The sequence below is a fragment of the Oryctolagus cuniculus genome, chromosome 21, assembly GCF_964237555.1.
Source record: "Oryctolagus cuniculus chromosome 21, mOryCun1.1, whole genome shotgun sequence".
Taxonomy (NCBI): domain Eukaryota; kingdom Metazoa; phylum Chordata; class Mammalia; order Lagomorpha; family Leporidae; genus Oryctolagus; species Oryctolagus cuniculus.
Window position 1 is genome coordinate 7588146 of NC_091452.1, and position 23774 is coordinate 7611919.

Here is a 23774-nt window from a genome sequence, read left to right on the forward strand (position 1 = left end):
ACATTCATTATCAACAGTGTAATAAACAAAGTGTTCAGATAGTTATTTCTCCAAAACTGGTTCTTGGTACCTCTTTGCCAAATGCATTTTCTGTCTATATATTTTTGAAGGGCGGGAGTTTGGTCTAGCAGTTAAGACTTGAATCCACATCGGAGCATCTGGGTTCAATTCCTCACTCTAGTTCCTGACTCAAGCTTCTTGCTAGGCAGATCCTGGAAGGCAGAAGTGGTAACTCAGTAATTGGTTTCCTACCACCCATGTGGGAGACCAGCAGAGAACTGGATCAGGAGTGGAGCAGGCAGGACTTGAACCAGCAGCCATATGGGACGCCAACACTGCAGCAGGGGCAGCTTTACCCACTATGCCACAGCGCTGGCCACCCTTGTGGTTTTTTTTGGGGGGGGGGACATTCTGGGGCAGCAGTTAAGCCACCCTTGCAGTGCTGGCATCCCATATGAGCTCCAGTTTGAGACCTGGCTGCTTCACTTTTGTTCATTTGTTTGTTTTAAAGATTTATTTATTTGTTTGAAAGTCTGAGTTACACAGAGATAGGAGAGGCAGAGAGAGAGAGAGAGAGAGAGAGAGAGAGAGAGGTCTTCCATCCGATGGTTCACTCCCCAGTTGGCTGCAACGGCCGGAACTGCACTGATCCAGGAGCTTCTTCCACGTCTCCCTTGCGGGTGCAGGGGCCCAAGAACTTGGGCCATCTTCTACTGCTTTCCCAGGCCACAGCAGAGAGCTGGATAGGAAGTGGAGCCCATATGGTATGCCGGCGCTTCAGGCCAGGGCTTTAACCCTTGTGCCACAGCGCCGGCCCCTGCTTCACTTCTGATCCAGCTCCCTGCTAATGTACCTGAGAAAGCAGTGGGAAATGGCCAAGTGCTTCCACCTACATGGGAGATCTCAATGGAGTTTCTCCATCTCTGTCAACAACAACAAAAAATAGTAGACTGCCGGGCTGGGCATCTAGCCTATGGATAAGGTGGTTTTTTTTTTTTTTTTTTTTTTTTTTTTTTTTTTTTTTTTTTTTTTGTGGACAGGCAGAGTGGACAGTGAGAGAGAGAGACAGAGAGAAAGGTCTTCCTTTGCCGTTGGTTCACCCTCCAATGGCCGCCGCGGCTGGCGCGCTGCGGCCGGCGCACCGCACTGATCCGAAGCCAGGAGCCAGGTGCTTCTCCTGGTCTCCCATGGGGTGCAGGGCCCAAGCACTTGGGCCATCCTCCACTGCACTCCCTGGCCACAGCAGAAAGCTGGCCTGGAAGAGGGGCAACTGGGACAGAATCTGGCACCCCGACCGGGACTAGAACCCGGTGTGCCAGCGCCGCTAGGCAGAGGATTAGCCTAGTGAGCCGCGGCGCCGGCCGGATAAGATGCTATGAGCCTGTGATTCAGGGGCTGGCGCTGTGGCGTAGCGGGTAAAACCGCTGTCTGCAGTGTTGACATCCTATATGGACACTGGTTTGAGTCCCAGCTGCTCTGCTTCTGATCTGGCTCTCTGCTATGGCCTGGGAAAGCAGTGGAAGATGGTCCAAGTGCTCGGATGCTCTGCACCTGTGTGGGAGACCTGGAATAAGCTCCTGGCTCCTGGCTCCTGGCTCCTGGCTCTGGATTGGCACAGCTCTGGTCTTTGCAGCCAATTGGAGAGTGAACCAGCGGATGGAAGACCTCTCTCTCTCTCTCTCTCTCTCTCTCTCTCTCTCTCTCTCTGCCTCTCCTTCTCTGTGTGTGTGTAACTCTTTCAAACAAATAAAAATAAATAAATCTTTAAAAAAGAGCCTGTGGTTCATATTAGGGTACTTGGGTTCAGTTGTAGCTCTGCTCCTGACTCTAGCTTCCAGCTAATGCAGATCTGAGAGGCTGCTGTGTTGATTTAAATAACTGAACTTCTGCCAGCCACATGGGAGACCTGGACTGATTTCCCAAGTCCTGACTGTGGATGAGACCTCTCTCTGTTTCTCTCTCTCTCAAATAAACAAATACACAAGCAAATAAATAGACAAACAGGCTACAGAATAGGGTTTTGGAGATTCTTAACCTTTCCCTGGATCCAGACTTTTTACTACATGACTTCTGCCATTCTTCTAGCTAAAAACGCAAAGTCTATTTCCCAATCCATGAACCTAGGCTGGCCTTTTGCTCCAGCAAATGGAATGTGGCAGAAGTATTGATGTGCGCTACCCCTAAGCTTAGGACCAGAGAGTTGGGTGTTTCTCCTTGGTCCCTTGCACCTCCACTTTTACCATGACAGTATTCTCTAGGGAGGCCTGGTAGAGGAAAACAGACACAGAAGGAGCCATCCTTGCCCTTGCGGTTCAGGTGATTCATTGTAGGTTAGCCGACCAGCCCTCAGATTGTGTCCAGCCCCCTCGGCAAGATCAGCAGCACTCCCTAGCCAGCCGCTCTAATGTGTGAGCACACATGCTCATTATTACACCTCTGAGGGTTCCTGGTTGTGACACAGCCTTATCATTGGCAGCGGAGCTCTGTTAGCAACATGCTGTGTTGCTACTGTTTGACCCTAAGCATTTGTCAAATTTCAGAAGTCCAGAAACTCTTTTAAATGGAAATATCTGCAATTTTTAACACACCAAGGAATTAACATCCAGCAAAGAAGGAAAAGCAATAAGCAAATATAATTTTTATTTCTATTACTGAGAGTAGCCATTTGTACTACAGACTGCCAGGAAGCCAATATTGAGAATAAGTCAGGTTGCCTACACAGAAGTAAAAAAGATGATTGCAAAATGCACTGTTATATTTCTGAAAATTACATTCCATATATTATCTCTCACTGATTAGCACTAAGCAAAATGGGAAGTGGGTTCAACCAAGCAAACGATGAAATTTGGCAATAGAAATGTAAACTCAACTCTGATTAATTAATTTGTCTGTTGATCCTTGCAGCTGCAGATGATGATGTCTATATTGGAAGAAATAGGAGCTCCAGAGACATTGAAGAGAGTTCCCTTCCCCAGGGAGCAAGGTCAGCTCAAGTGGTGAGCTTTGAGAGGCTGAAATGTTACCTTGGGTCTGGAAATACTTAGCGATGCTTGTTAGGCTACCGATTAAATTTCCCCAGCAGCTCAGAACTTTTGGTATTGATTGAGCTGTGAGATGCTTCATGACTCTATCAAAGTCAGGGCTCATTTTACTCAACAGAAGATATTTTCTTCCCTCACAGCTGGATTTGCTTGGATTATGACAAGAGGATGCTTAAGCACACACACTGGAGAAAACTGGTCCCCACATACGTTTTCCTTGTTCAGAGGAGTCAGAGCAATTAACCATTTCCTGTAACATGAGGTCTATCCTTTTCACAGGCTCTAGTCCTGATCAGCAGCAGGCGAAGTAGGCATTCGGTGACACTGCTTGGTGTTCCCATCTGCAGCGGGAGCTGCAGAGGACATGTCAGCGTGGAGCTGCTGGAGGGCTACTGCCTAACGAGCATTGGGGAAAATCGGCTTTCCTTGGCTCGGTTCTCCTTGGAGTGGACATTGCTCAGAGATCCATAGAATCAGGAATACACTCATCCATCCACTACTCAGAATAGTTTAAAAATCTTTGGTAAGTACTCAGTTCTTTCATTGCTGAACATGATTCATGATTAAACAGCAATCTGCATTCCTCTTCTGCATTAAAAATGTAGAGCCCACCTCATTCGATGCTAGTGGGAATGTGAAATGGTGTAGCCACTTTGGAAAACAGTCTGACAGTTCACAAAAAAGTTAAACGTACAACTACCATACGGTCCAAAAAGCCCGTTCTTAGGTTTATAACCAAGAGTTGAAAACATGTGTTCACACAAAAATATATGTACCACTGTGCGCAGCAGCACTATTCACAATTGCCAAAAGGTGGAAACAACCTACACGCCCACCAGCAGATAACAGAACAACAACAACAAATATGGTCCACCCATGGATGAGAATGGTGCTGAGGCATGAAAAGAACGGAGCGCTGGTTCATGCTCCAACTTGGATGAACTTCAGAAACATGATGTTACAGGCTGGCACTGTGGCTCACTGGGCTAGTCCTCCACCTGTGGCGCCGGCACACCGGGTTCTAGTCCCGGTTGGGGCGCTGGATTCTGTCCCAGTTGCCCCTCTTCCAGGCCAGCTCTCTGCTGTGGCCTGGGAAGGCAGTGGAGGATGGCCCAAGTGCTTGGGCCCTGCACCTGCATAGGAGACCAGGAGGAAGCACCTGACTCCTGGCTTCGGATCGGCACAGTGTGCCAGCTATAGTGGCCATTTGGGGGGTGAACCAACGGAAGGAAGACCTTTCTCTCTCTGTCTTTCTCTCTCTCTCTGTGTCTAACTCTGCCTGTCAAAAAAAAAAAAAAAAAAAAAAAAAAAAGGCAGCATGATGTTACAGGAAAGGAGCTGGACACCAGAGAGCTTGATTCCATTTACATGAGATGTTCCGAACAGCCAATCCACAGAGATAGAATACAGAATAGTGCCTGCAGGGGCTGGGTGTGGTGTGGTGAGGAGAGAGGGGGGCTGGGGTTTCTTTTGGGGGTGATGAGAATGTTCTGGAATTAGTAGTGATGGTTGCAGGCTTTCTTTCCCTGGTTGGCAGGTTGGACTAATGGGAGACTCGAGGGGGCTTGGAAGGTGGGAGAATGGGTGAAGCTCTGGCACCTGCCCTCTCTGTGTCAGACAACAGCCTCCAGCAGCGTTTGTATCTTACCCGGAAGCCCCAGCTCCTATTGGTGGCTCTGGCAACCAACCACCTCTTTTCTTTGTCCATTCCATCCTAGGAGTGGCGTCAAATTCTTGTGATGGCTGATCCCTAGCCCCTGCTTGGCTTCCTAGATCTTTTGTAACCCGTGAAGTAAATTCTCTGCCCTAATTTTCCTATTTGAAACATCCTGAGTGCCTTCTATTTCCTCTGGATGCTGCTGGATAAACTCTTCTAAGGGCCATTGGCATTCCTTTTGGTAGTGTGCAAAACTGCCAGTTTCCTTGAAACTTTATGAATGTTGTATGTTATCATTGTTGGAGATATCATGTCCCCTACCCCATCTCATGTGTTGGAGTCCTTTCTCTTGTACCTCACAACATGGTTCGTATTTCAAAATAGGGTTTTTGCAGATATATATAGTTAAAAAATAGGTTTATATTGATATAGGTGGGTGCCTCACTCAACATGACTGATGTGCAGTCCTGGCTACTCGGTTTCTTTCTTTCTTTTTAATATTTATTTATGTATTTCAAAGTCAGAGTTACACAGAGGAGAGGGAGAGAGAGAGAGAGGTTTTCCATCCAATGGTTCACTCTCCAATTGGCCACAACAGCTGGAGCTGCACCAATCTGAAGCCAGGAGCTTCTTCCAGGTCTCCCACGTGGGTGCAGGGCCCAAGGCCTTGGGCCATCTTCTACTGCTTTCCCAGGCCATAGCAGAGAGCTGGATTGGAAGTGGAACAGTTGGATCTTGAACCAGCGCCCATATGGGATGCCGGCACTTCAGGTCAGGACGTTAACCTGCTGCGCCACAGCGCCAGCCCCAGTTATTCGGTTTCTGAACCAGCTTCCTGCTAATGCGCTCTCTGGGAGGTAGCAGGTAACAGCTATTCTAGTTTTTGGGCCCCTGCCTCCCAAATAGAAGACCTAGATTGAGTTCCCAGCTCCTGGCCTTGGCCTGGTCCAGCCTTGGCTGTTGCAGGAATTTGGGGAGGGAACAAGTGAACAAATTCGGGAGATTTCTTTTTCTGTGTCTCTCCATCTCTCTCCCTTTAAATAAAATGAAAGTGAATAAATACAAATTTTACAAAGGAATGAAGTACTGATATTTGCTTTAACTTGGATAAAGCTCAGAAACAACATACTACATAAAAGAAGGCACCACAAGGGGCCACATACAAGTCTGTATATGTGAAATATTCCATGTAGGGCAAATCCCTGAAGACAAAGAACTGCTTAGTGGTTGCCGGGGGACGGGAAGGGGAGAACAGGGAGTGACTGCCAGTGTGTATGGGTTAGTGTATACAGATTTTCTTTTTGGGGTGATGAAAATGTCTGGTGCTAGATAATAGTGAACACTGCTCTGAATGTTCCTTTTTTTTTATTCAGGGGAGAGCATGAACACAGTCTTCCACTACCACAAATTATGCAGTCGAGTTTCCCACATTTGGGGAAATTGCAGGGGTCAGCACATCCGGAATGCAATGGATGAGCCTCGCTCTGGGAAAACCACCTTCATGATCATGGTATCTCCCCTGCCAGGTAAGTCTGTGAATGTTCTTTTTAAGATTTATTTATTTTATTTGAAAGGTAGAGCTATAGAGAGAGGAAGACACACACACACACACACACACACACACTCACACACACACAGATCTTCTATCCACTGGTTTAATCTTCAAATGGCTGCAAAGGCTGGGGCTGGGCCAGGCTGAAGCCATGAGCCAGGAGCTTCATCTGGGTCTCCCACATGGGTACAGGGGCCCAAGGACTTGGGCCATCTTCTGCTGTTTTCCCAGGTGCATTAGCAGGGAGCTGGATTGGAAGTGGAGTAGCCAGGACTGAACCAGAACCCCTATGGGATGCTGGCATTGCAGGCAGCAGCTTAACCCCCTATGCCACAATGCAGAGCCCTCTGTGAATGTTCTAAATGGCACTGAGTTGTACATTTTAGACAGTTAAAATGGTCAATTTTGTTATGTGCATGTTACAACAATAAAAATTCTTTAATAAAAATGAAAAGTAACAAGTCACAGAATGTTAGCTCTGCAGAGGTGGGTGTTTGGTACAGTGGTTAAGATACCACTTGGAAACCCACATCCAAACCAGAGAGCCTGGGTTCCAAGTCCTGGCTATTCTGTTTCTGCGCCAGCTTCCTGCTAATGTGCACCCTTGGAGGCAGCAATTAATGGCTCAAGTACTTGGATCCCTGCCATCCATGTGGGAGACCTGGGTTGAGATAACAAAAACTAAGCACTAAGCATAGTGTGTGTTGCCAAAGTTGAATTGGTTTTCCTTTCAAGGGATGTAAAAACAAGAACTGACAAATCATTAATAACAACACTTTATGGGGCCAGCACTGTGGCTTAGTGGGTAAAGCTGCTGCCTGCAGTGCCAGCATCCATGTGGGTGCCAGTTTGAGTCCCGGCTGCTCCTCTTCCGATCCAGCTCTCTGCTGTGGCCTGGGAAAGCAGTAGAAGATGGCCCAAGTCCTTGGGCCCTGCACTGATGTGGGAGACCCGGAAGAAGCTCCTGGCTCCTGGCTTTAGTTCAGCCCAGCTCATGATGTTGCAACCATTTGGGGAGTGAACCAGTGGTAGAAGACCTCTCTCTCTCTGCCTCTACCTCTCGGTAACTCTGCCTTTCAAATAAATAATAAATAAATCTTAAACACACACACACACACACACACACACACACTTTAGAGAATCAAGTGTCTTGGGAGATGTAGAGATGAAAGGAAGGGGAACTGTGAAAAACCAAACTAAAAACAAACAAACAAAAACAGAAAAAAAAAAAAAACCCAGAGACACCATGCTGAAAATATTGGCTGAGAATTGATTTTAGAGGACTTTGAATGACAGACTGTTAGGAAAAGAGTTGCAGATTGGTGCCTCCTTACACAGGGCACCAAAATGTTAGGAAAAGAGTCATAGAATAGAGAGGAGGCAGTGCACGAATTTACAAATTTACAGCCAGACCAAATTTATTCAGAGAAAATAAATCTGCAGAGGTGGGTGACCAACTGCCTGTGTGTACATGATGGAGCATGTGGCACAAGGCGACTCCCAGGGGCCGGGCCTTTTTAAGGAGGGCTAGGGGGTGGGAGGGAAGTCATTGTGGGGGGGGAGCCAATGTAATCCATAAGCTGTACTTTGGAAATCTATATTCATTAAATAAAAGTTAAAAAAAAAAAAAGGAGGGCTAGGACTGGGGATGGGGGTAGGTGGCAATGGGGGAAGGGGGAAGGGGAATTCCAGGAACTGGCGGCGGGGCCAGGGGGGAGCAGGGGGGACTCGGGAACCTGGAAAAGAAGGCAGGGTGGGGTATGAAGGCAATAGGGTGTGAGACCCAATTTAAGTTTCAAGGGCAAGGAATACACAGACCTTGTGATTTATTCTGCAAGAAACTGAGTCACCACAAGGAGCTTATACTTTTTGTCCTCAGTTTCACATTAGCATACACGGCCAGTTGGAACCTGACCTGGCTAGCATGTACATTTGTGAAATGCCAAAGGAAAAAAAAATGTTGATTCTTGTCTTAAAGAGTTAGATGAAGCTTCCAAGATTTTAAGTTTAAATATTTATAAACTGACTATATAATTTAAAGGTGCAAGTTTAATCGCATGGCATGGTTTTTAAGCACAATAATTCTACGATTTTTTTTTCAAATTAAGTGAATAAACGTGCATTCCTTTAGACCCTTTGACTCTGGACTCCAAGCCTGGCTTCTTCCGTTCACCCGGTCAGGGCCACATCGCTCGGGAACCTGCTCTCCTTTGGCCAGAGTTTCCGTAGGGAACCGGTTTTCTAATACACCGTCTTTGCCCCACCCATCATCGCATTCTTGGGCACTACCATTGGCTGTGGCCATCCCATGTGCTCCAAAGGGGTTCTCTGATTGGCCAACGGCATGCTGGGTAGCGCGAGGGTGCCAGTTTCCTGGGCTACATGGTGGTGGACGGAGTCTTAGGGCCGCTTGCAAGATGTTCTGAGTCGGGGGCTGGACGCTGCGCGTGGCGGTTTCCCGAGACGTAGTCTCGGGACCGCCATGGCCAGCGTCCACGAAAGCCTCTACTTCAATCCAATGATGACCAACGGGGTGGTGCACGCGAACGTGTTCGGCATCAAGGACTGGGTGACGCCATATAAGATCGCCGTGCTGGTGCTGTTGAACGAGATGGGGCGCACGGGCGAGGGCGCCGTGAGCCTCATGGAGCGGCGGAGGCTCAACCAGCTGCTCCTGCCGCTGCTGCAGGTGAGGGGCGACCTCCTGCTCGGTTAGCAAACTCGTGCTGGTCAGCGCCCCGGGTCTGGGGACGCGGGGTGCATCCCAAGCTCTTCCCGCCTTGGAGGAGAGTGAGGAAAATAAGCAGTCAATACCGCCAGCTAACGCTTGCCGGGCGCTTCCGATGGGCTGGGCGCTTTACGTGCATTTTTCTTTTTCGCAGGTTCGTGTCTGGCTCCGGTATTTATTAGTTGAGTGACTGGGCTAGCGTTGGAGACGCAGAGTTGGATCATGCGCGCTCCTAGGCTGGAGAGGCTTAATCAGTAGTGATAACGATGCGAAACTAACCTCGAGCCTTGGTGTGTGCTAAGCGCCTTTTTTTTTTTTTTTTTTTTTTTTTACTGCATTTTGCGTCTCAGGTCACAGCTCCATTACTTACCAAATGCCAGTTGCGCAAATTCCTTAATCTTAAATTGAGGTCTCAACTTTCTATGTAAAATGAGACCAGTGACTTTGTGTCGTCAGCACGTGGTCAATAATTAGTGTTAACGAGTTCGTTGATTTCAGTGTATTCTAGTTGGGTCTGTATGAACCGTCACCTGTGTCAGATGTGGTTTTCGTTTCTTTGTGTGTTGATGTGATTGACAGCTTCTCCTCCATGAGACTGTCACTCGCATGAGGAGAGATGTCTTGCCCTGTGTTCGTGCACCTTGCGTCTGCAAAACCCAGGCCAGCACCTGGGTAGGAATGAGATGCGGTCTGGCCTGGTGGAGGTGGGTGCGTGTTCTCAGTGTGAAGTTGGATCTTGAAGGCTGGGCGGTTATCTGTTGAGGAACGCTGGTGGCAGAAACCGAGATCCCCAAACTGTGGGATCTTAACAGGTCAAACAGTTAGTACCAGTGGGAGCGTGGCTTCCACTCAGTCTAGTGTGTAGTGGGTTTTTCAGTTCATCGCCTGTATTTGGGGGAGGGGAAAGAGGGAGCAGGAGGAGTTAAAGGGAAGCGGGGAAGTGACTTACCCAGTTCAGTACAAGGAGGGTGGCTCTGTAGCTTGCAGCTCCCACAGCTCCAGTGTGCCCTGTCCACATTACTACTACTGTAAATGCATTCCCCCGTTTTTCAAATGAAAGGCATAATACTAAAAGTTTGGTAAATCGAAACAAGAAATAGTATTCCTGGTGTCTTTTTTTTTTTTTTTTTTTAAGATTTATTTATTTGAAAGGCAGAGAGAGAGAAAGGTTGTCTTTATCCTCTGGTTCACTCCCCAAAAGGTCCCAACAGCTGGAGCTGAGTGGATCCGAAGCCAGGAGCCTGGAGCTTCTTTTAGGTTTCCCACGTGGGTGCAGGGGCCCAAGGACTTGGGCCGTCCTCCACTGCTTTCCCAGGTGCATTAGCAGGGCGCTGGATCAGAAGTGGACCAGCTGGGACGAACTGGTGCCCATATGGGATGCTGGTGCTGCAGGTAGATGCTTAACCTATTATGCCGCAGTGCTGGCCCCTCATTTTTTTTTAAAGATTTATTTATTTGAAAGAGCAACAGAGAGAGAGAGAGAGAGAGAAGGATAGAGATCTTTCATCTGTGGGTTCACCCCCCTAATGACTGCAGTATCCAAGTCTGGGACAGGCCGAAGCCAGGCAGCCAGCAACTCCATCCTGGCCTCCCAACATGGGTGGGAGAGGCCCAACCAACTGGGACATCTTTCCTTGCTTTCCCAGGCCCATTAGTAGGAAGCTGGATTGGAAACAGCAGATGGGACTTGAGGTGGCCCCCTAATATTGGATGCTGACATTGCAAGCAGTGGCTTTACTTGCTGTACCACAGTGCCAACCCCAATCCTGATGTCTTTATTTATTTGAGAGGTAGAATTGTAGACAGAGCGGGAGAGACAGAACTTATGTCTGCTGGTTCACTCCTCAAATGGCTGCAGAACCTGGAGCTGAGTGGAACTGAAGCCAGGAGCTTCTTCCAGGTCTCCCAGGCAGGTGCAAGGGCCTAAGCACTTGGGCCGTCCTCCACTGCTTTCTAGGTGCATTAACAGGGAGCTGAATTGGAAGTGGAGCAGCCAGGACTCAAACCAGTGCCCGTATGGGATGCCAGAGCTGCAGGCTGGGGCTTTAACCCATTGCACCACAGCGCTGACCTCAAAATTAGTAAATTTTCAACCATTCAGAAACAGTTTCCTTGTAAAAATTTGAAATTATGCAAAAATTGATAAGGTGAAAGGTTATTGTTATGCATGCTCTCCAATCCTGTTCCCTCTCAGAGATGATCATTATCAATATTAATTCATTGAACTATTGAGTACCAATGTTGGAATGATCTTTCTAGGTGCATATGGTTATTTCTCTGTGTATATGTATTCTTTATGTAAATGCTATTGCTACTCTACAGCTTACTCCTCTCACTTAACAAGTCTTTTTTTTTAATCCCCAGAGTCAAAGTATTTTTGCCTTTTCTGCAATTGTTTCCTTAAGAAATCTGAACCTCCAGGCTTTTGTCCTAGATGAGGATACCTTGCCTTTTTTTTTTTTTTTTTTAAGATTTATTTATTTATTTGAAAGTCAGAGTTACACAGAGGTCTTCCATCTGCTGGTTCACACCCCAGTTGTCTGCAACGGCCAGAACTGTGCTGATCTGAGCTCAGGAGCCAGGAGCCCCTTCCAGGTCTCCCACACAGGTGCAGGGGCCCAAGGACTTGGGCCATCTTCTGTTGCTTTCCCAGGCCGTAGCAGAGAGCTGGATCGGAAGCGCCAACAGCTGGGTCTCGAACCAGTGCCCATCTGGCACTGCAGGCAGCGGCCTTACCTGCTTACACTGACGCTATAGGGCTGGCTCCACTTTTTTTTTTTTTTTTTTTGATTTATTTTATTTTATTTGAAAGAGTTACAGAGAGAGAGGTAGAGCTGGGGGGTGGGGAGGGAGGGAGAGGGAGAGGGAGAGAGAGAGAGAGGTGTCTTCCATTCCACTGGTTCACTCCCCAAATGACCACAACAGCTAGAGCTGAGCTGATCAGGAGCCAGGAGCTTCCTCCAGGTCTCCAACATGGGTGTAGGGACCAAGGACTTGGGTCATCCTCCACTGCTTTCCCAGGCCACAGCAGAGAGCTGGATCAGAAGAGGAGCAGCCGGGACTTGAACCGGCGCCCATATGGGATGCTGGCACTGCAGGCTAGGGCTTTAACCTGACTCCAACAAGTCTTGAGATCATTTCATGCCAACATATTTGAATATTTTTTTAACATCTGCATTGTATTCCACAAGAAAGGCAACATAATTTAATTCTTTATTATAAATTACAAGTTATGCCATTATTGGACTTAACAGGTTCTTTTCAGTTTCTCTTCATTTCAAACAAGGAATGCCAAATATAACTTCCCCAAAAGTGGAATTGCTGGGTTATCTGCATCTAGAGTTGGCGTACATGCTGTAACTGGCTTTCCAAAGCAGACTCAGCGGGTGGTTTAAATTGAGTTGGTCTGATTTGTTGGAGAGACAGATAGGTGAGACAGAGTTCCCATCTGCCCCCCAGATGCTCCAGGTCTCCCACGTGGATGGCAAGAACCCAATTGCTGTGGGAGTCTTAACCGTTAGGCCAGATGACCTCCCCGTCAGTGTTCAGTTCTAAACCTCAGTGACATTGACATCTTCCTGATGGCTGAAGTAGTAGACTGTCCCCTAATGATACTTTTTGTAAGCTGCAGTAAATCATATGCCTGCCTACCTTCCAAGGTTTGGGGAAAGATCAACTGAAATTGTATTTGTGAAAAAGAGACACTTGTGTGTGTATAATATTCTCCGGTTTACAGAGCACTTTATATTGTCTTAATCCTTGCCACAGACAAGGGTGTTGTTTATCATTCTCTCTTGATAATACTCTTACTGGTAAAGGAGACCAGGGCTCAGAGAGGTTGAACTTTTGCCATGGTTACAAAACTAAGAAGGAAGGAATGGTGTGCCCTTGGACTGTGAAATGATCCTGTATTATTATAACTTCTAAAAGATTTATTGGGGCCGGTGCTGTGTTGTAGTGGGTAAAGCCGCCACCTGCAGAGCCAGCATCCCATATGGATGCCGGTTTGAGTCCTGGCTGCTCCACTTCCGATCCAGCTCTCTGTTATGGCCTGGGAAAGCAGTAGATGATGGCCCAAGGCCTTGGGCCCCTGCACCCACATGTGAGACATGGAAGAAGCTCCTGGCTCCTGCAGCTCTGGCCATTGTGGCCAACGGGGGAGTGAGCCAGCAAATGGAAGACCTGTCTCTCTCTTTCTCTCTCTCCCTGTGTAACTCTGATTTTCAAATAATTTCAAATAAATTTCAAATTTTAAAGATTTATTTATTTATTTGAAAGTCAGAGTTACAGAGAGGCAGAGAGAGGGAGAGAGGTCATCCATCTGCTGGTTTACTCCCCACATGGCCACAACAGCTGGAGCTGGGCAGATCTGAAGCCAGGAGCCAGGAGCTTCTTCCAGGTCTCCCACTGGGGTGCAGGGGCCCAAGCACTTGGGCTGTCTTCCACTGCTTTCCCAGGCCACTAGTAGAGAGCTGACTGGAAGTGGAGCAGCCGGGACACGAACTGGTGCCCATATGGGACTCCAGCACTGCAGGTGTGGTTTTACCCAATTTGCCACAGAGCCAGCACCAACAATCCTGTATTTTGTTTCTACTTCAGATCATTCTACTTACTAAATGAAAGTGTTATGTAAATGTAAAGTGTTACTTCAGCTTTGTAGTTAGCTAGAAAAATGCTGAGTTGAGGTTTCATGTTTAGGCTGATTATTAAAGCAGAGAGTTGATAAATGTATTTATGTTGACGGTTCATTATCAGTCTCCAACTCTGAAATTTATAAGTTTTCTGTTTGTCCTTTACTCAGGGCCCAGATATCACGCTGTCAAAACTGTACAAGTTGATTGAAGACTCTTGTCCTCAGCTGGCAAATTCAGTACAGATCAGGTAAACGTCATTTTCTGGGCCTGTGAGAAGGTATCAAGGTAGATCAAGGTTGTTTTTTTTTTTGACAGGCAGAGTTAGACAATGAGAGAGAGACAGAGAGAAAGGTCTTCCTTCCGTTGGTTCACCCCCCAGAATGCTTGGTATGGCTGGCGTGCTGTGCTGATCTGAAACCAGGAGAGCCAGGTGGTTCCTCCTGGTCTCTCATTCGGGTCCAGGGCCCAAGTACTTGGGCCATCCTCCACTGCCCGGAAGGGCCACAGCAGAGAGCTGGACTGGAAGAGGAGCAACCGGGACAGAACCCGGCGACCTGACTGGGACTAGAACCTGGTGTGCCGGCGCCGCAGGCGGAGGATTAGCCTAGTAAGCCGCAGCGCCGGCCAAGGTAGATAAAGTTTACGGAACAGTGTGGGTATGTTTAAAAGATATGTTTATTATCCTAGGTTTTTTTTTCCCCAAAGTACTGTTAACTTAAAATTTTTTGAAGTGTGATTAATGTTAAGTATACTGTTTCACAGTTTTCCCCCAAAATTTATTGCTCTATATAGATCTTTTTTAGTTGGTACCAAAAAATTCGTTTTTTTAGTGGCTGATCTGAAACTTTGACAAATTTTATGATCAAGAACACAGCGATGGCCCTTTTCAGAAATAAGAGTTACTAAGTTTGTTTTATGTTACACTATAAATTCCTTTAACATAGATTTTAGATAATCGAGGAATGTGAAACATATGTGGGAAGATTTCCAAAGGTCCTTCCTAAACTGTACGCCTGAATTTTCTCATTCAGAATCAAACTGATGGCTGAAGGCGAATTGAAGGATATGGAGCAATTTTTTGATGACCTTTCAGATTCTTTTTCTGGAACTGAGCCAGAGGTTCACAAAACAAGTGTAGTAGGTATGGAACTCTTCTACGAAGAGCAGAGTGTTTTCCTTAAAGCAAGCAGCTTTCTAAATCACATCTGTCATCACTCTGCTCTGTCGTGAACAAAGTGGGAGTCCTGGATGTGTGGTTTGTATTGATTGCCTTGCCGTTTTGATCCGTATTTACATGGTGGACTTGTAGAAAAGCACCCTCTGTTTTGTCTACAATAGTCAGAGGCAGAGCCTGGTCCCCGGGTTTTTGGGTCTCCCAGGTCTTTCACAGTGCTCTGGATCACTTGCCTGCATTGTGCAGCTGTAAGGGAGGGCCCCAACCAAACTTAAGGAAGCGAGGTAAGTAAAAATATGCTATTGCTTAAGTGTCTAAAGTGAGGGCACCTGTGATGCTTGTTTGACGTTTTTCTGCTAACTTTGTATCCCTGCTCCGTCTGTCTGGCTCTTTTGCATGGTGGTTTTTATGTTGTTCAGTTAGTTGTTTGTGGATCTCCTGGTGCCAGGCTCTGCACTTACAAGATAGACATTTCCTCTAGCCGAGGGCTCAGCGGGTAAAAAGGAAACAAACATGGGAGGTAGTTCTGGAGTCCAACGGCCATGGAGAAAATACAGCGGAGGTCCTGAGAGAGAGAGATGGTGGGTGGAGCACCGAGGCCTGAATCAGAAGGATCCAGATTGGTGAAGGCTGGCGGAGGAACATTCTAGGCGGGGGAATTCGCTGTGTAGCCTGAACGTCAGCTAATGCTTTCACCTGTCTCTGGTCTTCTTTTGTAGGTTTGTTTCTGCGTCACATGATCCTGGCCTACAGTAAGCTTTCTTTCAGCCAAGTGTTTAAACTGTACACTGCCCTTCAACAGTATTTCCAAAGTGGTGAGAAAAAAACCGTGGAGGACGCTGATATGGAACTGACCGGTAGAGAAGATGGAGAAAGAAAAATGGAAAAAGAAGACCTGGACGTCTCTGTGAGGTAACGTGGGTTTTTCTGACGGGAATTCCTCTGCGCAGCCATCCCCTTTGCCCTCAGATCCAGGAGGGCAACACCTCGTGGGGCTGCATCAGTGCGCTCCTTCTGAGTTAGGATTGGCCACTGGGAGGTGGGAAATCCAGACGGCCAAGGAGCTTGGCGTCAGGGTGTGGATTTTTTTTTAATGTTTGTTTTATTTTTAGGCAGAGTGACACATGCACACACACATGTACACACACACACATACACGTATACACACACAGAGATCTTCTGTCGCTGGTTCACTCCTCATATACCCACAATAGCCAGACCTGGGCCAGACTGAAAACAGGAGCCTGGTCTCACATTTAGGTCTTTGATCTATTTTGAGTTAGTTTTTGTATATGGGATTAGATAAGGGTTCAAGTTCATTCTTGTGCATGTATATATTCTACTTTTCCCAGCACCATTTGTTAAAAAGACTGTTCTTTCCCCATTGAATAAATGGTTTTGGTATCTTTGTCCAAAATTATTTGACCATATTATTTATATGTAGTGATTGAGTTCTGGACTCTCTTGGTACATTGCTCTTGACACTGTTTTTTTTTTTTTCTTTTAATTTATTTATACACTTTAAATTCGAATAGGCATAAACCAAAAAAGAAAATATCAGGACAAAGTGTCACTGTCATTTTGTTTGCAGGGAGGGGTCAGCAAATGGGACAGATTACCAGGAAAACATTTTAAGATTATCCCAAAGTAGCTAGGTTGCATAATGTTAAGATTCAAATGCCAAAATTAAAGTATTATTCTAATATACAAATGAAGAAAAAGAGGACTCAAAAGTTTATCCTGGGTATTGTAAGAAATGTATAGCTCTTTTATTTTTCAGAAAGCAACACTAGCAACTTGTAGACGAAAGATGTTTCCATTATTGAAATCATGTTTTAAGTATATCTGTCTATTTGTAGGAAGAAAATTAGTATGATTTTGTAAATGTTGCTGTTTTCACTCTTACGTAATTCTTCACTATTTTTGTTTTTAATTTTTTCCAGAGAAGAGGAAGTATCTTGCAGTGGGCCTCTATCCCAAAAGCAAGCAGAGTTTTTTCTTTCTCAGCAGGTATGTTAATTCTGTGATTTGTCTGGACTGTTTTATCCTGTGACACTCTGTGTCATAGCACAGGCTGGTTACCTCAGTTGGCTGTCTGTGAATCTGCTTTGTCTGTTGCTCTTGGCCCTCTCTTCTTCACTAACAATGCGGTTGTAGCTGTGTCCCTTCCTATTTTGTGCATGATTTTCTTTTTCTTTCTTTCTCTCTCTTTTTTTTTTTTTTTCTTTTTTTTTGACAGGCCCAGTGGACAGTGAGAGAGAGAGACAGAGAGAAAGGTTTTCCTTCCATTGGTTCACCCCACAGTGGCTGCTGCGGCCGGCGCACCGCGCTGATCCAAAGCCAGGAGCCAGGTGCTTCTCCTGGTCTCCCATGTGGGTGCAGGGTCCAAGTACTTGGGCCATCCTCCACTGCACTCCCTGGCCACAGCAGAGAGCTGGCCTGGAAGAGGGGCAACCGGGACAGAATCCAGCACCCCGACCGGGACTAGAACCCAGGGTGCTGGTACTGCAGGTGGAGGATTAGCCTAGTGAGCCATGGCGCCAGCCGGTTTTATTTTTCTATTAAAGTTACTAGTGAGCTTCTTTTAGTTATAGTATGTGACTATCACAACTTACAAATATGATTAGGAGCCTTGCTTCTTCCTTTCTCCCTGTATTTTCCATGGGCCCTTTCAGACATAAAGGAAGGTTGAAGGGGTGGGTGTTTGGGGTAGTGGTTAAGTCTCCACCTGGGGTGCCCACATCCCACGTCAGAATGCATGGTTTGAGTCTGGGTGGGCTTCTGATCCAGCTTCCTGTAATGCACACAAAGAGGGCATCAGGCGATGCTACAAGTACTTGGGTCCCTGCCATCCACGGTGCAGACTTGGAGTTCCTGGCTCCTGGCTTTGACCTGGCCCAGTCCTGGCTATTGTGGACATTTGAAAAGTAAACCAGTGTGGCCGGCGCCGTGGCTCACTAGGCTAATCCTCCGCCTTGCGGCGCCGGCACGCCGGGTTCTAGTCCCGGTCGGGGTGCCGGATTCTGTCCCGGTTGCCCCTCTTCCAGGCCAGCTCTCTGCTGTGGCCCGGGAGTGCAGTGGAGGATGGCCCAAGTACTTGGGCCCTGCACCCCATGGGAGACCAGGATAAGTACCTGGCTCCTGCCATCGGATCAGTGCGGTGCGCCGGCTGCTGCGCGCCAGCCGCGGCGGCCATTGGAGGGTGAACCAACGGCAAACGAAGACCTTTCTCTCTCTCTCTCTCACTGTCCACTCTGCCTGTCAAAAAAAATAAAAATAAAAAAAAAAAATAAAAGATTACTCTTCAATATTTAAAAAAAAAAAAAAAAAAAGAAAAGAAAAGTAAACCAGTGGATCGGACATCAGTTTACTTTGCTTCAGACAGATCTTGTTGCTGCTTGGCCCATATTTTTTCATTTTCTTGACTATATAAAGTGAACATTTTTCTCCTATGTTATTTTCAGCATACAATCTTATTTTTTGTTCTTCTTTTCCAATATTCCTTAATATTCTTGCAAATTTCCTTTTTTGTGTAAAGATGTAATGTTTAAATAAAAGTGATGGAATCACCTCTGCAGGTGAATTTCAGGCAGATTACAAAAACCCACCTATACAGTTGGTTACCTATAGAGGAAAAAGTACAGCGGGGTTCACATGTCACCCTCACACCTCAGCGCATTACAGACAGATGAAAGGGTTACAAGTAAATATTTAAAGCTCTAATTAGACTAAAGGAACTACATATTAACTTTTACATGATCTGTGGGTGGGGAATGACTTTCTAAACATAAAAGCTGTAGAACAAGACACATGGATCATTTGATTTTCAGTGTAAAATCAAAATGTATGTCACATGTCAGAACAAGTTCTAACAAAATTAAAAGGCAGACAACGAAATGGGAAAAAGTAATTGCAATAAATATGACAGTGAAAGGATTAATACTTTTGCTTTAGAAATCATTTTCAAAGACTAGCGATGAGACAAATTTTATCATTTTTATTTATTTGAAAAAGAGAGTTACAGAGGGGGTTAGATACAGAGAGAGAGGTCTTCCATCCACTGGTTTGCTCCCCAAATGGCATGATGGCTGGAACGGAGCCAATCCAGCGCCAGCAGCCAAGAGCTTCTTCCGGGTCTCCTACTCGGGTGCAGGGGCTCTAGCACTTGGGCCATTTTCTACTGCTTTCCCACGTCATCAGGGAGCTGGATCAGAAGTGGAACAGCTGGGTCTTGAACCAGTGCCCATATGGGATGCTGGCGTTGCAAGCCAGGGCTTTAACCCACTGAGCCACAGCAGCAGCCCCTATAATATATTATTAAAAGAATAGCCGGCGCCGCGGCTCACTAGGCTAATCCTCCGCCTAGCTGCGCCGGCACACCGGGTTCTAGTCCCAGTCGGGGCGCCGGATTCTGTCCCGGTTGCCCCTCTTCCAGGCCAGCTCTCTGCTGTGGCCAGGGAGTGCGGTGGAGGATGGTCCAGGTGCTTGGGCCCTGCACCCCATGGGAGACCAGGAAAAGCACCTGGCTCCTGGCTCCTGCCATCGGATCAGCGCGGTGCACCGGCCGCAGTGCACCTGCCGCAGCGGCCATTGGAGGGTGAACCAACGGCAAAAAGGAAGACCTTTCTCTCTGTCTCTCTCTCTCTCACTGTCCACTGTGCCTGTCAAAAAAAAAAAAAAAAAAAAAAAAAGAATAAGAAGTGGAATTATACTTTTTTTTTTTAAGTTTTATTATTTGGACATCAGAGTTACACAGAGAGAGGAAGAGACAGAGAGAGAGACAGATCTTCCATCCGCTGGTTCACTCCCCAAATGGCTGCAAAGGCCGGGCTGGGCCAGGCTGAAGCCAGGAGTCAGGAGCTTCTCCCAGGGTCCCAAACACTCGGGCCGTCTTCTGTTGCTTTCCCACGCACATGAGCAGAGAGATGGGTCAGAAGTGGAGCAGCTGGGACTCGAACTGGCACCCATATCTGGTGCTGGAGTCACAGGTGGTAGCTTTACTAACTATGCCACAGCTCTGGCCCTGAAATTATATATTCTGATTTTGTTCAAGTATGTGTATATTCACACACACCCACACATATACGTGTACACAATTACACACATACAAAAAAAGACTAAAGTAAGATACATTAAAGTACGAATAGTATTATTTCTGGGTATAGGATTACAGAAAATTTTTCTTCTGTGTCTTTTGCTTATCCTAAAATTATCTATATTGATATAATGAATTAAAAATGAAATGAGAAGTTTTTGCTACTGGGGCTGACACTGATGTGGGTAAAGCTGCTGCCTGTAATGCCGGCATCCCACGTGGGCACTGGTTTGATTCCTGACTGCTCCACTTCCAATCCAGCTCCCTGCTAGTGTGCTTGGGAAAGCAGCAGAAGATGGCCCAGGTCTTTGGGCCTCTGTACCCTGTGGCTCCTGGCTTTCGATCTGCCCAGCTCTGGCTTTTGTGGTCATTTAGGGAGTGAGCCAGCAGGTGAAAGATCTCTCTTTCTCTCTGTGTTTCTGTAACTCTGCCTTTCAAGTAAATAGATTAAAATTTTTTTTACTAGTTTTAGAAAAATTAGACCATAAAATTGCAGTAAAGTTGGAGCAGAATGTCCACAACACAGTTAAATGTAAACATTTGAGGGGCCGGCATTGTGGTATACCAGGTTAAGCCACCTCCTGCGATGCCAGTATCCCATATGGGCACTGGTTCAAGTCCTGGCTGCTCCCCTTCTAATGCAGCTCACTGATAATGGGCCTTGGAGGGCACAGGAGCCTAAGCCCTTGGCCCCGGTACCCACGTGGGAGACCTGGATAAAGTTCCTGTCTCCTGGCTCCAGCCTGGCCTTCCCCTGGCCCGTTGTGGAGTAAACCAGTGGATGGAATATCTCTCTCTCTCTGTAACTCTGACTTTGAAATAAAATAAATCTTTTTTTAAAAACTAGGTTTTTTTTTTATGTTTATTTGAAAGGCAGAATTAAAGAGAGGAAAAGACAGAGAGAAATATCTTCCATATTTTGTTTTATTTCCCAGATGCCCCCAACAGCCAGGGCTGGGCTGGGCGGAAGCCAGGAGACAGGAACCCTTTCCAGGTCTCCCATGTGGGTGGCAGGGACCCAAGTAGTTGGGCTGTGATCCGCTTCCTTTCAAGGCACCTAAGCAGGAAGCTGGATTGGAATCTGAGGGCTGGGACTCAAACTGATACTGCGGTGTGGGCAGGCATCCCAAGTGGCAGCTTGATCCACTGCACCACAATACTTAATCCTGAAACTAGTTTCCTACACATTCGATTATTGCTGTTTCTTGAAGATTTACTCGTTTATTAATTTGAAAGGCACAGCAGCAGGGAGGGAGAGACAGATCTTTCTTCCAGTGGCTCACTGCCAGCCAGGACTGGGCCAGACTGAAGCCAGGAGCCAGGAACTCCACCCTGGTCTCCCACGCGGGTGGCAGGGGCCTGAGCACGTGGGCCCTCCTGTGCTACCTTCCCAGGTGCCTTAGCAGGAAGCTGGATCAGAAGCTGAGCAGCCTGGACTCCAACTGGCAGTGTGATACGGAATTCCAGCATTGCCAATTGTGACTTAACCTGCTGTGTCACAACTCCAGCCCCTACATATTTTATATAGTTATTACTGATGTCCATATAATGAAACAAGTGCTTAGGAGTGGGATGGGGCACTTGAGAAAGTTCCTAGAAAATAGCTTTCCTTCTTTTAAAGATTTTATTTACTTATTTGAGAGGTAGAGTTGCAGAGAGAGAGAGAGATAGAAAGGTTTTCCATCCGCTGGTTCACTCCCCAGAGGGCTGCATTAGCAAGATTTGAGCTGATCTGAAGCCAGGAGCTTCTTCCAGGTCTTCCATGTGGGTGCAGAGGCCCAACCACTTGGGCCATCTCCTTTCCCAGGCTGTAGCAGAGAGCTGGATCAGAAGAAGAGCAGCTGGGGCACAACTGGTGCCCATATGGGATTCTGGCACCACAGGTAGAGGCCCAGCCCATTATGCTACAGTGTAGGCCTGGGAAAATTGCCTTTTTTTTTATTTTTTAAAAAATTTTTTTTTATTCTTTTTTTTTTTTTTTTTTTTTTTTTTTGACAGGCAGAGTGGACAGTGAGAGAGAGAGACAGAGAGAGAAAGGTCTTCCTTTTGCCGTTGGTTCACCCTCCAATGGCCGCCGCTGCAGCCGGCGCACCGCGCTGATCCTGGCAGGAGCCAGGAGCCAGGTGCTTTTCCTGGTCTCCCATGGGGTGCAGGGCCCAAGCACCTGGGCCATCCTCCACTGCACTCCCTGGCCATAGCAGAGAGCTGGCCTGGAAGAGGGGCAACCGGGACAGAATCCGGCGCCCCAACCGGGACTAGAACCCGGTGTGCCGGCGCCGCAAGGTGGAGGATTAGCCTATTGAGCCACGGCGCCGGCTATTTTTTAAATTTTTTTGACAGGCAGAGTTAGACAGTGAGAGAGAGAGAAAGAGAAAAAGGTCTTCCTTCTATTGGTTCACCCCCCAAATGGCTGCTATGGCATGTGCGCTGTGCCGATCCGAAGCCAGGAGCCAGGTGCTTCTTCCTGGTCTCCCATGTGGGTGCAGGGCCCAAGCACTTGGGCCATCTTCCACTGCACTCCCGGGCCACAGCAGAGAGCTGGCCTGGAAGAGGGGCAACCGGGACAGAATCCGGCGCCCTGACTGGGACTAGAACCCGGTGTACCGGCACCGCAGGTAAGGATTAGCCTAGTGAGCCACGGCGCCGGCCGGGAAAATCACTTTAAAGATAAATTTATTTTGGTGCAAAAATTTGAAATCTATGCGTTGGTTTTTCATAATATATGTTTTTCATAAACTTTTTGAAGGCCTTTTATATGTGTGGATTTCAGATGTGTTTTTTTTTGCACCAAAATAATCTTACCTTTTTTTTGTTATTCTTTTTTTTAATAAGATTTATTTATTTATTTATTTGAAAGTCAGAGTTACACAGAAGGAGAGGGAGAGGGAGAGAGAGAGGTCTTCCATCTGTTGGTTCACTCCCCAATTGGCTGCAACAGCCAGAGCTGTGTGGATCCAAAGCCAGGAGCCAAGAGCTTCTTCCAGATCTCCCATGTGGGTGCAGGGGTTCAAGGCCTTGGGCCATCATCTGCTGCTTTCCCAGGCCACAGCAGAGAGCTGGATTGGAAGTGGAGCAGCCGGGTCTTGAACCAGAATCCATATGGGATGCTGGCACTGCAGGCAGTGGCTTTACCCGCTGTACCGTAGCGCTGGCCCCAGTCTTACCCTTTTTTTTTTTTTTTTTTGACAGGTAGAGTTGGATAGTGGGAGAGACAGAGAGAAAGGTCTTCCCTTTCTGTTGGTTCACCCCCCAAATGGCCGCTATGGCCGATGCACTGCACTGGTCCGAAGCCAGGAGCCAGGTGCTTCCTCCTGGTCTCCCATGTGGGTGCAGGACCCAAGCACTTGGGCCATCCTCCACTGCCCTCCCAGGCCACAGCAGAGAGCTGGACTGGGAGAGGAGCAAGTGGGACGGAACTGGCACCCTGACCGGGACTAGAACCCAGGGTACTGGCGCCACAGGCAGAGGATTAGCCAAGTGAGCTGCGGCGCCAGCCAGTCTTAGCTTTTAATTGTAGTTTTCCATGAAATTTTTGAAACATCGTGGTATTTCTGTGTGTTTATTGAGCACTTTTTGTGATGGAGTTGTCGTTTTTAAATTTCAGGCTTCTTTATTAAAGAATGATGAAACTAAAGCCCTTACTCCAGCTTCCCTGCAGAAGGAATTGAACAACTTGTTGAAATTTAATCCAGATTTTGCTGAAGCGGTGAGTCTTCCCCAGTGTGTTTGGGTTGGAAAGGAAAGACAAGGCTTCCCCGTATATACTCTGTATATGTTGAATGTCAGTACATGGAACTGGAGTCAGTCCACTGGCCCAGGTTCCTGAAGGAAATCCTGTTGTGGGCGAGTAACTGGGAGCAGATTGTAGGGCGATTTCTTCCCTCTGTTGATGT

The 23774-nt window shown here is 47.1% G+C and overlaps 1 protein-coding gene and 1 non-coding gene across 5 annotated transcripts in view; one reads left to right on the forward strand and one right to left on the reverse strand.

The window, feature by feature from the left end:
* Positions 1–6070: 6070 nt before the first annotated feature.
* On the reverse strand, positions 6071–6232 carry LOC127488432 (U1 spliceosomal RNA). Its single transcript, XR_007916136.1, has one exon. It is a non-coding gene; the product is annotated as a U1 spliceosomal RNA (small nuclear RNA).
* Positions 6233–8530: 2298 nt separating this feature from the next.
* ANAPC5 (anaphase promoting complex subunit 5) overlaps positions 8531–23774 on the forward strand; it is a 47436-nt gene continuing 32192 nt past the window's right edge. For 2 of the 4 annotated variants that reach the window (XM_008272198.4, XM_070066169.1), the window contains exons 1-6: positions 8581–8939; positions 13780–13859; positions 14644–14753; positions 15506–15698; positions 16730–16796; positions 23486–23587. In XM_008272198.4, the coding sequence (XP_008270420.1) occupies positions 8733–8939; positions 13780–13859; positions 14644–14753; positions 15506–15698; positions 16730–16796; positions 23486–23587 (759 nt within the window). In that variant the 5' untranslated portion in view covers positions 8581–8732. Of the gene's footprint in view, positions 8940–13779; positions 13860–14643; positions 14754–15505; positions 15699–16729; positions 16797–23485; positions 23588–23774 lie in introns of all 4 variants that reach the window. The other 2 variants (XM_002719740.5, XM_002719739.5) reach the window with 2 other exon arrangements.